General features: G+C 44.1%; 1 protein-coding gene across 1 annotated transcript in view; it reads right to left on the reverse strand.

Moving 5' to 3' along the window:
• Window positions 1-13755, reverse strand: part of LOC115159851 (rho guanine nucleotide exchange factor 28) — a 121787-nt gene that overhangs the window by 19580 nt on the left and 88452 nt on the right. Inside the window, exons 21-32 of the mRNA XM_029709915.1 lie at window positions 8139-8251; window positions 7832-7972; window positions 7017-7267; window positions 6562-6687; window positions 6271-6388; window positions 5610-5864; window positions 5440-5516; window positions 4597-4775; window positions 4031-4122; window positions 2711-2896; window positions 2284-2510; window positions 1022-1069 (exon numbers count right to left, since the gene is read on the reverse strand). Coding sequence (XP_029565775.1) covers window positions 1022-1069; window positions 2284-2510; window positions 2711-2896; window positions 4031-4122; window positions 4597-4775; window positions 5440-5516; window positions 5610-5864; window positions 6271-6388; window positions 6562-6687; window positions 7017-7267; window positions 7832-7972; window positions 8139-8251 — 1813 coding nt within the window. The remainder of the gene's footprint in view (window positions 1-1021; window positions 1070-2283; window positions 2511-2710; window positions 2897-4030; window positions 4123-4596; window positions 4776-5439; window positions 5517-5609; window positions 5865-6270; window positions 6389-6561; window positions 6688-7016; window positions 7268-7831; window positions 7973-8138; window positions 8252-13755) is intronic.

The raw sequence follows: 13755 nt of genomic DNA on the forward strand, positions 1-13755 counted from the left end.
GCTGGATGGCTGACTGACTAGCTGGCTGGCTGGCTGGCTGACTAACTGACTAGCTGGTTGGCTGACTGGTTGGCCGGCTGGATGGCTGACTTATTGTCTGGTTTGCCGGGTGGATGGCTGACTGACTGACTAGCTGGCTGGATGGCTGACTGACTGATTGACTCATTGACTGATTGACTGGCTGACTAGCTGGCCAACTGGCTGGCTGGCTGGCTGGCTGCTGACTGGGATCCACACTGGGCCAACCGTCGATGGCCATGTGTGGCTCCAAGCCAAGGATAATGGGGGCAATAGAAGCAGGTGATTTGAATACCAAAAATGGGTCAGTCGACATTGTGACAGTCAACGGCAAACCAAATACTCACTGGTACTTTAAGGCTGAGCTACATATTGTTAGGCCAAGCAGGCCTAGAACACATGTATAGACCGCATACAAACACATACCAATATACAAGAAATGTCACTATGTACAGTAGGCTACACACACACACACACACACACACCGCAAACACACACGCTTCACATTACTAACACAAACACATACTGTGCACACACACCAAACAGAATAGACTCCATCTACATCAACACATCAAATGCTCCCTGTGCAGAGCAGGAGAAAAGTCTCTCTCTCCTCTGGTCTCTCTCCCACTAAGAATAGGATAATTGGGTTCCTCTCTCCAGCAGCTTACTGCCTGGCCGTCTAGCGCTTCAAGCTTCAGACAATCCAGCTGATTGTTGGATCTCTGTTTACAGAAGCTGTGGTGCAGCCAGGCAAATACATCCACACATGCATGGACACACATGCAGGCACAACACACACACACACACACATACATACTAAGACTTCATCTTGAGCAACCTGAATGTGGCACTAAAACAGGATATATTTGTTCCTGCTGAGAAGACACTGGGTCTGTGTGTCGAATGGAAATTAGTGGCTGAGATGAGATACACAGGGTGTGTGTGTGTGTGTGTGTGTGTGTGTGTGTGTGTGATTCACCTCCCATAGGGATGAGCTCACCTGTAGACTATAGAGCAACTGGGTCAAGCTTTGGACACTGTGTGACACCTGTTATTGAGGAAGACAACCACAGTTAATTCATGATAAACAGTAGCTAATAGTCAGGCTTTCATCTCACTTTATGAGGATCTTCTCATGACTTCAACCTTCCACAAATAACATTCCCTCTATAAGAACCCTCTATAAAAAACGGTATACAAATAAATGGAATGGTTCTAGTACTTCAGTGTTAGTGAGTGAGAATGGAGTGTTTCACGCTCCTACAGATGTAGGATCTTAATTTGAGCCAGCTTGCTAGAGCAGGAAAATAAACCTACAGCAACAGGAAATGTCAATTATTATGTGGATTATAACTAATGGAGTTGATACATTTTTCGTAAGAGAAAATAAAGTATGACATTTAAAAGTGGAAAAGCGGAACTTCAGAAGCCTTTTTAAACCTTACACTACAAATTCGCATGCAACAGGGTGATCAAATTACAATCCTACATCGGTAATATGTTGCACTCTCCTAGATGGCCGAACCTGCATAAGACGCTATTGGCTTCCTCCAGCACTACACTCCAGTCATGGTTCCATGTAATGGTGAGACTGCAGTATAATCTTCTCTCATCACAAGGCACATTTTCTAAGTAGAGTCCATTTGTCTGAGGAGTCTATGTGAAAGTGTACATATAGCACCACCCTGTGGTCCGATAGTGTATGTATACCCACTCCGTACACTACGTTACCTCACATCTTCCAGTCAATACTTATTTTTCTTATCACAGTTCTTTACCTCACAGCCAGGGCACACATTAAGATGCTAACGATAGCACAAATGTGTCCGAGGAAATTGGGATATAATTCTCTACATCTATTTTTAATGAGACGGTACCTTTGAAAGCTAAATGGACTTTCTCCTGTATTATTAAGATATTAATAATTTATCACATTAAGGCTGAAATGTAATTCTAATAGATGGTGTTAAATTATTCAAACAACTGTTGGGATTGTTGAGCCACCATGAGAAGCGAAGGAGGAAGGTGACAAGTCAAGGCCAAAATGAACACTGAACGCAGTACACACTTCAGCAGCTCAAGACTACAACAAGCCTATGGCTCCAACTGCAAAGCCCATTGGTATTTGAGCCTCTTGGTGTGATGGCTACGGTGTTGGACTGACAGTCACAGAGACCAGGGTTGAAGCCCTGTCGGGTTAGCCCTGAATTCGCTACAATATCTATGGTATATAGCTAAGACAACCCTGCATAGAAGACCTACCTTAAGGTTGATATTATTAGTCAGGGACTGCAGTACAAGGACCTGGGAGGCTGACTCCCCATCCCTGGTATTAGGGTCCCCAAGAGAGGCCTCCGCATCTGAGGGGATGTCCTGGGGGGTAGGAGGGCAGGCTGGGGACACAGGGTGGGACAGGGGGTCCCTGGGAGGGCTGCAGGGGCTGAAGGGGGAAAAGGTCAGCGAGGACAGAGTGGTCCTCAGGTTCTCAGCTGGAGAGAGAGAGGGGGGGGGATACCCACAGACAGACAGACAGACAGACAGACAGACAGACAGACAGACAGACAGACAGACAGACAGACAGACAGACAGACAGACAGAGTAAGACATTGGACACTCTACAACAGGAAATGGACATGTTCAAGAAGCTAACGATGGTCAGTGAGTCTTATAGTGAGGTATATCGTCTCACCCTCTCTGAGTGCGGCAGTAAGCAGTACTGCAGCCTGGGGCACCTCCTCTGGGTTTGGCTGGACCAGTAGGTGTGTCTCAGGGTGTGGTTCCTGGGCCTCGCCCCTCAGGGCAGACAGTTCAGCATAGATCTGTAGCTTCTCCTCCAGACTGGAGCATATCTGATAATCCTGACTGGATAGGGTCTCTGGTAGATAACACATTAATACACTATCATTAATAAACTATCATTAATAAAGTCATTAATCATGAATAAACAGACTAGAACAGATCTGATCGTCCGGACTGGACAGGCTCTCTGGAAGATAACACATTAATGTCTTACCCTGGAGATCAATTCAATCTCCACTGAATTCGGTTCATCTGATTTTAGTTTGTTTGCCTCTCATGTGGAATGATCTCCAAAAGTCTTTGAAGTTGGTGGAGTTGGTGCTCCTAGAGGGCCTTTTTACTGAATAATGTGTTTGTTTCATATGATTGTGTTTTGTTTTTCGTGTTGTGTGTCTGCTTTTCATGTGTTCTGTAATTGACATGTATATATAGACATGTATAGTGTAATTGACATGTATATATAGACATGTATAGTGTAATTGACATGTATATATAGACATGTATAGTGTAATTGACATGTATATATAGACATGTATATATAGACATGTATAGTGTAATTGACATGTATATATAGACATGTATAGTGTAATTGACATGTATATATAGACATGTATAGTGTAATTGACATGTATATATACACATGTATAGTGTAATTGACATGTATATATACATATGTATAGTGTAATTGACATGTATATATAGACATGTATAGTGTAATTGACATGTATATATAGACATGTATAGTGTAATTGACATGTATATATAGACATGTATAGTGTAATTGCTGTTTATGACTCCCTGCTTAAATAAAGGTTAAATAAAATGAATAAACTAGCATTACTATATCTGTAGATTCTCCTACAGACTGAATCAGATCTGATGGTCCTGACTCTACAGGTTCTCTGACACAACAACAAAACAGAAATACACCACAGTAGTAATACACAATAAACGTTTTATAGCCAGTAATACACAATCAACACACAATATCTCAGGCTCTGACAGAATAACACCACATACATTCAATAAATCACAATCAACACTCAGATGGATACCACAAAATCGCATTACATACATTCGATAAATCATAATCAACACTCAGAAATCACACTAGAAAATCGCAGTAGCAGCGGTAATGCCAGTCACCAACAGATATAGAAGTAAAGGGAATATGACAGAGAAGCTATATATAGGTTATGGATATAAATACCCTGTAGTTTGTGTATCTTCTGGAGTCTGGCCTCAGCTGTTCTTCTCTCCTCTTCTGACTCGTTAGTGTTCTCCTCCTCTTCCTCTGGACAGCTGGACAGACAGTTTTAGGCACACACACACATACAGAGAGAGAGTGAGAGAGAGAGAGTGAGAGAGTGTGAGAGAGAGAGAGTGTGAGAGAGAGAGAGTGTGAGAGAGAGAGAGTGTGAGTGAGTGAGTGAGTGAGTGAGTGAGTGAGTGAGAGAGAGAGAGAGAGAGAGAGAGAGAGAGAGAGAGAGAGAGAGAGAGAGAGAGAGAGAAAGAGAGAAAGAGAGAAAGAGAGAAAGAGAGAGAGTGTGAGTGAGTGAGTGAGTGAGTGAGTGAGAGAGAGAGAGAGAGAGAGAGAGAGAGAGAGAGAGAGAGAGAAAGAGAGAAAGAGAGAAAGAGAGAGAGAGAGTGTGAGTGAGTGAGTGAGTGAGTGAGTGTGAGAGAGAGAGAGAGAGAGAGAGAGGAGAGAAAGAGAGCGAGAGAGAAAGAGAGACCCCCCACCCACACACTCCCACACGCCTCCCTCCCCTGACTGACCTCTCTACTGCCTCTCTGATTAGTCTCATCCAGGTGTTGCGTTCGTCTTTCGAGGAAGTGTGGACCTCGTACATCTCTGGCCCTGCGGCCGACGCACTGATCAGAAACATCCCTCTCTCCTCATTGGCTACTTCTCTGACGATCAGCTTCTGGAGAGAGATCACTGGGGGCTTCTGGTCCTGAGGAGCACAGACAGGCAGAATGGGAGGATGACAGCGTATTAGTAAAGTTAATGAAAACAGAGGGCCAACATTCACAGATGTAGGGGATGACATGTCTTTTTGAGTCCCAATCCCCTATATTAGATAAGAGATTGTGTATTACTCCATCCAGGATGGATTTTTTTCCCAACCCCTCCGATATAATAAAATGAAGAGCAGAGAGCAGTAGCCCAAAGCTATCAGACTTAGTCTAAAGGAACTGAATTGAAGTGTAGAGTTTATTTTGTCTTATTCCATTAAAGTGATGCTCCAGAGGCTTTGTATAATTTCAGCCAGTAGTTTTGAAAGTAGTGCTCACGAACCAAAAGTGAAAATTGTGTCCTACATCATCCATTTCATTTAGCAGATACTCTTATCCAGAGCAACTAGGGTTAAGTGCCTTGCTCAAGGGCACATGAACAGATTTTTCACTTAGTCGGCAAGGTGATTCGAAACTAGTGACTTTTCGGTTTCTGGCTCCACACGCTGACATGCTAGGCTACCTACCGCCATTTTACGTCCTGTAATTCCTATGATATGTTACAAATCCCAATTCGTACAATATGTATTACATTTGTAAGTGCTTAAGATCCCGGACTGCATCTTTAACAGCAAATGTCACAAGACCCTTTCATAGACATACCACAGCAGCGAATATGAACTTCTGGTCTTTCTCCTGGAGGAAGATCAGTGTGTCTGTCAGAAGGAGAGCCATGACATCTGCAGAGATATGACACAAGACAGTTGTAAACAAGGCAATCCATTATCAATATTAGTGTGAAATGGATTGATTGATTGACCAGTGTGTGAGACCTTTGAGTCGTCCGGTGGCGGTCTTCCACAGTAACAGGCCCTGGTGTTTGAGGGTCTGGCCTGGCCCCAGAACATCCTGCTTTCTGAACGTGTGCCCGTTCTTCAGCTTGGCAAAGCTACGATTCTCCATCCTGTTCAGGACATCCTGTAACCGTTGACCCTGCTCAAACTCACTGACCATCAGGTCAACCGCCGCGATCACTTCCTTGATCAGAACCAGAGCTCTAGAGAGGTCCATGTGCTCCTCACTGTCCGCTGAGAGAGGGAGAGGGGGGAGGGGAGGGAGGGGGAGAGGTAGAGAGAGAGAGAGAGCAAGGGGAGAGGAGGGAGGAAGAGGAATAGAAAGAGGAGAGAGAGAGAGAGAGAGAGAGAGAGAGAGAGAGAGAGAGAGAAAACATTTGGGCACATTGAAGTTGTAAGCGCAATACTATACATCCGGTTACCGTCATATCAGTATGGAAGTTATATTTCAAATACAGCACATTGTTGTCCTTTTTTCAAAGTCTTCATGTAATCTCTGACTGTAACGGTTACTGTAACTGCTGTATATTCGCACTGATAGCTGAGCTGTATGGTAAAACCACCTGTCCAACATAAAACCATGTTCATGTTATCTGATCCTGACAGCAGAGGGCAGCAGAGCAAAGCGAGGCAGACTGACCCTGAGTGTACTGTAGAATCCTCTCCAGCAGAACAGGGTACTTAGTGATCCTCTGGGTCACCAACAAGATGCATTCTGGGATCTCTCTCCTCCGGACCAAATAGTTATTACTTTGTTGCTATAGAAACACAAAATCAACAATCAATCATTAGTCACAAGTGGAATATACAATATAGCCACTTCTCAAGGTATCCTACATCGAGACATAACTTGTAGAGACAGATAACTCCTCAATACAACTTCTCAGTCTTGCGACTTGAGAAGTCTTCTAAGCAGACAAGCCAAACGTACCTTGATGAAGGTCTGAAATCGTTTGTTGTGCTGCTGTAACTCTTTGAAGAAGGTGACTGCCTCAGTGTGATGGCTGCAGAACTCTCCATACACCTGTTTCATCCTCTCTGCACTGTCTTCAGAAAACTGCACCAGAAATGGGAAGTTATACAGTCAATCTAGATCCAACGTACTCAATCAGTCAAATGGAACATTAACACCACAGTCATGTTTCTTGAGGTTGAATTACTGAATTACAGGAGAGAGTGAGTGGACATTGGCAATGTTTCAAACAAAAAAACAGCAATATCTGTATATACTCAGGTTTTGTGGAGGTACTGATTCATTGTAATTCAGACTCAGCATGTATTTCTAGGGGTCAAGAGGTCATTCTGTCTGCACAGATTCCATATGATTGTATGAAAAAAGTTGCCACTAGTTTTATTGTTACAAAGCACTTCATTTGAACAGCACACCTGTTGCAACAGGATGTCTCCGATGCGCACTATGACGTAGTTCCTGTCCCCGTGTGGCTTGGCGGAGCTGTGGCGGCGTTCCCTCATGGCGTTGAAGAGGTTGTGGTGGAGGAGGAGGAGTTCATCCAGACAGGGAAAGACACGGTCCACGGCGCCCGCATCCAACTGAACCTCCTCCATCATCCCTCGCCGGAACACCTCAGCCATGATCCTCAGTGTCTGGAGGTGGTGCATCTCTGTCTGCATCAACTCTGAGAGGACACACACACAGTCAGTGGAGGCTGCTGAGGGGAGGACGGCTCATAATAATGGCTGGAACGGAGCGAATGGAATGGCATCAAACACAAGGAAACCATGAGTTTGATGTATTTGATACCATTCCATTCAATCCTCTCCAGCAATTAACACGAGCCCGTCCTCCACAATTAATATGCCACCAACCTCCTGTGCACACAGTGCATCTTTGAGATCGACTACATTGCAGTCTGCCAGCGCATAATCACTGATCTACAAATCATCTTGCATCCCAACAAACTGCTCATTATGTGATCAATATTAGCAATACCTCGCCTTTCTCAAACAGATCCCCTCAAACATGCTGGCACATACGCACATACACACAGTCCAATTACCCACCTTTCCAAGATGACAAAGGTTTCTGTAGACCATCCGATCCATTGGACATGCCATAACAACAAACCATAAACTTTCCTGTGCTATGCCCCTTAACATTTCAGCACTCATTACTCATTTATAACTCACTAACTGTATTACAAAACAGCTGGTTTCATTACATATGAAAGCAGTTTTCTCACCATAGATAACATCCTGTCTCTTGACCACCCGTTTGTCCTGCTTCTTACAGAACGTGTGTTCCACCGTCAGACTCCAAGACTCAGCCTCGTAGTCTAGAGCATCAGCATCCAGGTCACTATGGAGACTAGCGTCCACACAGTCTACATGGGGAGAGAAAGGACAAACTGTAAGAAAGACATGAATCATAGGTCTCTTTCTAACACCTGTTCATCATTCCTCTGCATTTCCAATGGAAAATGGTTTGACACAAAATGGACAGCATTGACTGTCTGTATTGTCCCTTCTGGGTTCCCACTCCTGCAGTACCTTCTCCGACGGAGGAGTCAGTGGACGTGGACGACTCGGTGGTCTGCAGAAGCTCCTCTGATTGGCCAGGAAACCACCTGCTGTCAGACTCCGCCTCTGGACTCTCGTTAAGCCTGCTGGGACAGTGACAATGTGTCAATAACATACAGTAAGTATCATCCCAAAAAATCATAATGACAATCTTACTGTAATATACTGAGAGTGAGTGAGAGATAGACAGAGAGAGAAAGATAGATAGTTAGGGAGAGTAGGAGACAGAAAGAGAGAGCAACGGGCACCCTGCCCAGACAAGCGAGACACCCTCCCAGACCTGCAAGACCCCCCACAGACCTGCACCTAGAAGAGCCCCACCGAGAGGACCCCCGCCGAGAGGACCCCCGCCAAGAGGACCTACATCCAGACCACAGTACCAACAGGCACATCGACTCTCTCACCCCACCACTCTAACCAGTTAACACCCACCAAAACCAACAACTCATATAGGTCCCCCAGATCAGCCCTGAGCCCCCCCTTTCCCTCCCATGCCCCTACCATGCCCCCAACCCCCACAATGACAAACTCAAAATGATAAGCACACATCCAGTACGCCCAGGCCGAGAGCAGCGCAACAGGGACAAACCCCACTCCTACACACCCAAGTCCCATCCTGTGACCTAAGAGGCATGTATCACACGCTCAGCATGCTCTGCTCACACCTACTGTAATGGTCCGGGCCTAAACCACACAAATAACAACACTGGACACTATGGAACACAAAGCTTTTACTATCTCGTCCTGGAATAGACCAGGTCTGAGGTCATCTGCTTTTGGCCTAAAGAGCAGGAACCCAGGGGGTATGCTCAGGGGGTATGCTAATTTGGTCTAGAGCAGACCTACCCCACTCTATTAAATTAGTCAAAATAGGAACATTTTACATCTGGCTATAAATTAATAAGGAAATGATCTCAACAGAGAACAATGTCCTCATGTGTGCTACCTATATCCCCCCAATAGAATCCCCATACTTTAATGAAGATGGCTTCTCCATCCTAGACGAAGAGGTCAATCATGTAGGCCCAGGGACACGTACTAGTCTGAGAACCTGACATTCTCAGCACACGGGGACAAACACCAACCTGGAGGTGACAGCATTCCCTCCCAAATATGCCCCCCTAGATGCAACTATGACAAAACAACCAACAAAAAATGGGGCACAACTCTTGTCTCTACATAGTCAATGGTAGGTAGGCTTCAGGGGGACTCCTATAGTAGGTACACCTACAGCTCATCCCCTGGCAGTTTGTACTATAGATTGCTTTATCACAGACCTCAACCCCGAGTCTCTCAGAGCGTTCACAGTCAGTCCACTAACACCCCTATCAGATCACAGAAAAATCACAGCCTACTTGAACAAAGAAATAATCATGAGGCGTCAAAGCTGAACAAACTACATACTATTAAGGAACGCTGTAGATTGGAGGAAAGTAGTGTAGAAACGTACCAAAAAACACTTATTCAATCCCTTTTAGACAACTTCCTGGACAAAACATTTCACTGTAATAGTGAAGTTGTAAACTTGGCAGTAGAATGCCTAAACAGTATATTATTTGACCTTTCAGCTTCCCTATCAAATCTAAAAACGTCAAGCAGACAACCTAAGAAAATGAACAACATTGACAAATGGTTTGATGAAGAAGGCAAAACCCCATGAAAGAAACTGATAAACATATCCAACCAAAAACACAGAAAACCTGAAACTATGCCTTCACTATGTTGAAACACTAAAACAATACAGAAACACAATATGAAAAAAGAAGGAACAGCATGTCAGAAATCTGCTTAATATCATTGAAGAATCCATAGAATCGAACCACTTTTGGGAAAATTGGAACACACTAAACCAACAACAACACGAAGCGCTACCTATTCTAAAAAGAGATGTATGGAAAAAACACTTCTCAAATCTTTTCGGCTCAATAACAAAGAACAAACAGACAAAAACATATAGAAGATGAACTACAAATCTTAGAATCAGCTATTAAAGAATACCAGATCCCACTGGATTCTCCAATTACATTGGATGAACTACAGGTCAAAATGCAAATCCTCCAACCCAAAAAGGCCTGTGGTGTTGATAGTATCCTGAATGAAATAATAAAACTTACAGACCATAAATTTCAATTGGCTATTCTTAAATTCTTTAGCGTCATCTTCAGCTCTGGCATCTTCCCCAATATTTGGAACCGAGGACTGACCACCCCAATCCACAAAAACTTAGACAAATTTGACCCCAATAATTACCTTAGAATCTGTGTCAACAGCAATCTCTGAAAAATCATCAACAGCAGACTCCAAAATTTCCTCAGTGAAAACAATGTCGTGAGCAAATATCAAATTGTCTTCTTTCCAAAATACCATAGGAAAGACCACGCCTGCACACCCTTATTGACAAACAAACAAAACAAAGCAAAACAAAAGCAAGGTATTCTCATGCTTTGTTGATTTCAAAAAAGCTTTTGACTCAATTTGACTCAATTTGGCATGGGGGTCTGCTATACAAAGTGATGGATACAGCTGACCATCCTTGCCGTGGCAGACCACGTGTAACAACACCTGCACTGGATCGGTACATCTGAACATCACACCTGCAGAACGGGTACATACAGGATGGCAACAACAACTTCCCGAGTTACACCAGGAACGCACAATCCGTCCATCAGTGCTCAGATTGTCCGCAATAGGCTGAGAGAGGCTGGACTGAGGGCTTGTAGGTCTGTTGTAAGGCAGGTCCACACCAGACATCACCGGCAACAGCATCGCCTATGGGCACAAACCAACTGTCGCTGGACCAGACAGGACTGGCAAAAAGTGCTCTCCACTGACGAGTCGCAGTTTTGTCTCACCAGGGGTGATGGTCGGATTTGCGTTTATCGTCAAAGGAATGAGCGTTACACCGAGGCCTGTACTCTGGAGCGGGATTGATTTGGAGGTGGAGGGTCCGTCATGGTCTGGGGCGGTGTGTCACAGCATCATCAGACTGAGCTTGTTGTCATTGCAGGCAATCTCAACGCTGTGTGTTACAGGGAAGACATCCTCCTCCCTCATGTGGTACCCTTCCTGCAGGCTCATCCTGACATGACCCTCCAGCATGACAATGCCACCAGCCAAACTGCTCGTCCTGTGCGGGATTTCCTGCAAGACAGAAATGTCAGTGTTCTGCCATTTCCAGTGAAGAGCCCGGATCTCAATCCCATTTAGCACGTCTGGGACCTGTTGGATCGGCGGGTGAGGGCTAGGGCCATTCCCCCCAGAAATGTCCAGGAACTTGCAGGTGCCTTGGTGGAAGAGTGGGGTAACATCTCACAGCAAGAACTGGCAAATCTGGTGCAGTCCATGAGGAGGAGATGCACTGCCGTACTTAATGCAGCTGGTGGCCACACAGATACTGACTGTTACTTTGATTTTGACCCCCCCTCCTTTGTTCAGGGACACATTATTCCATTTCTGTTAGTCACATGTCTGTGGAACTTGTTCAGTTTATGTCTCAGTTGTTGAATCTTGTTATGTTCATACAAATATTTACACATGTTAAGTTTGCTGAGAATAAACGCAGTTGACAGTGAGAGGACGTTTCTTTTTTTGCTGAGTTGATATAAATTGGCGAGAGCACTAGAACAGCCTGCAGCACCCAGCCTCACCCTACTGGACTCGGAAATCAAATGTCTACTGTTTGCAGATAATCTGGTGCTTCTGTCCCCAACCAATGAGGGCCTACAGCAGCACTTAGATCTTCTGCACAGATTATGTCAGGCTTGGGCCCTGACAGTGAATCGCAGTAAGACAAAAATAATGGTGTTCCTAAAAAGATCCAGTAGCCAGGACAACAAATACAAATTCTATCTAGACACAGTTGACCTAGAGCACACAATGGTACAAACACACAATTGAGACTCTGCAGCAATGCAAAACCCCAAACAATGCATGCAGCACAAAATTAGGAATATACTTCCTATTTATCAAAATCCAGAAAAGAGCTGTTCAATTCCACAACCACCGAAAAGGAAGAGATGCCCACACATTCCACCACAAAGCCCTCAACTACAGAGAGATGAACCTAGAGAAGAGTCCTCGCCAGCAGGTTCTGTGGCTTTGTACACAAACAGACCCCACAGAGGCCCAGGACAGCACAGACCCAACCAAATTATGAGAAAGCCAAAAGATAACTATGACACACTGGAAAGAATCAACCAAAAAACTGAGCAAATTGGAAAGCTATCTGGGCCTAAACAGAGAATACACAATGGCAGAATACCTGACCATCGTGACTGACCCAAAGTCATTGACTATGTACAGTGAGCATAGCCTCGCTATTGAGAGAGGCCGCCATAGGCAGACCTGGAGAAAGAAGACAGGCTACAGTGCATTCGGAAAGTATTCAGACCCCTTTTTTCCCACATTTTTTTACGTTACAGCCTTGTTCTAAAATGTATTATATCGGTCGTTTCACCTCATCAATCTACACACAATACCCCATAATGAAAAAGCAAAAACAAATGTATTAAAAAAACTATTCTGAGCCTTTACTCAGTACTTTGTTGAAGCACCTTTGGCAGCGATTACAGCCTCAAGTCTTCTTGGGTATGACGCTACAAGCTTGGCACACCTGTATTTGGGGATTTTCTCCCATTTCTCTCTGCAGATCCTCTCAAGCTCTGTCAGGTTGGATGGTGAACGTTGCTGCACAGCTATTTTCAAGTCTCTCCAGAGATGTACATCAGGGCATAAAATTTGCGTTTTGGTCCACCTACCATTGGGGCCGGTAGATAAAAAAATCTACCAGACACTCAGATTCTTTCCCAGACAAAATATTTTATATTTTGCCGCTAAAATGACACAAACAAAACACAGAAAAACAGATGAACATGCTTTGTGATGTATCTAAAAAAATACATGTATTACTAGTAAAAAGTAACTAATGTGGTTATTGTTTAGTCTGTTAACCAAAATACACTATACAGTGCCTTGCAAAAGTATTCATCCCCCTTGGTGTTTTTCCTATTTTGTTGCATTACAACCTGTAATTTAAAATGATTTTTATTTGGATTTCATGTAATTGACATACACCATATAGTCCAAATTGGTCAAGTGAAGAAAATTACTTCTTAAAAAAAAAAATAACAGAAAAGGGGTGTGTGCATATGTATTCACCCTTTGTTATGAAGCCCCTAAACAAGATCTGGTGCAACCAATTACCTTCAGAAGTCACATAATTAGTTGAATAACATGATCTGTCACATGATCTCAATATATATACACCTGTCCTGAAAGGCCCCAGAGTCTGCAACACCACTGAACAAGGGGCACCACCAAGCAAGCGGCACCATGAAGACCAAAGAGCTCTCCAAACAGGTCAGGGACAAAATTGTGAAGAAGTACAGATCAGGGTTGGGTTATAAAAAAATATCAGAAACTTTGAACATCCCACGGAGCACCATTAAATCCATTATTAAAAAACCGAAAGAATATGGCACCACAACAAATCTGACAAGAGAGGGCCGCCCACCAAAACTCACAGACCAGGCAAGGAGGGCATTAATCAGAGAGGCAAGAAGAGACCAAAGATAACCCTGAAGGAGCT

The sequence above is a fragment of the Salmo trutta genome, chromosome 23 (genome assembly GCF_901001165.1).
Source record: "Salmo trutta chromosome 23, fSalTru1.1, whole genome shotgun sequence".
NCBI lineage: Eukaryota > Metazoa > Chordata > Actinopteri > Salmoniformes > Salmonidae > Salmo > Salmo trutta.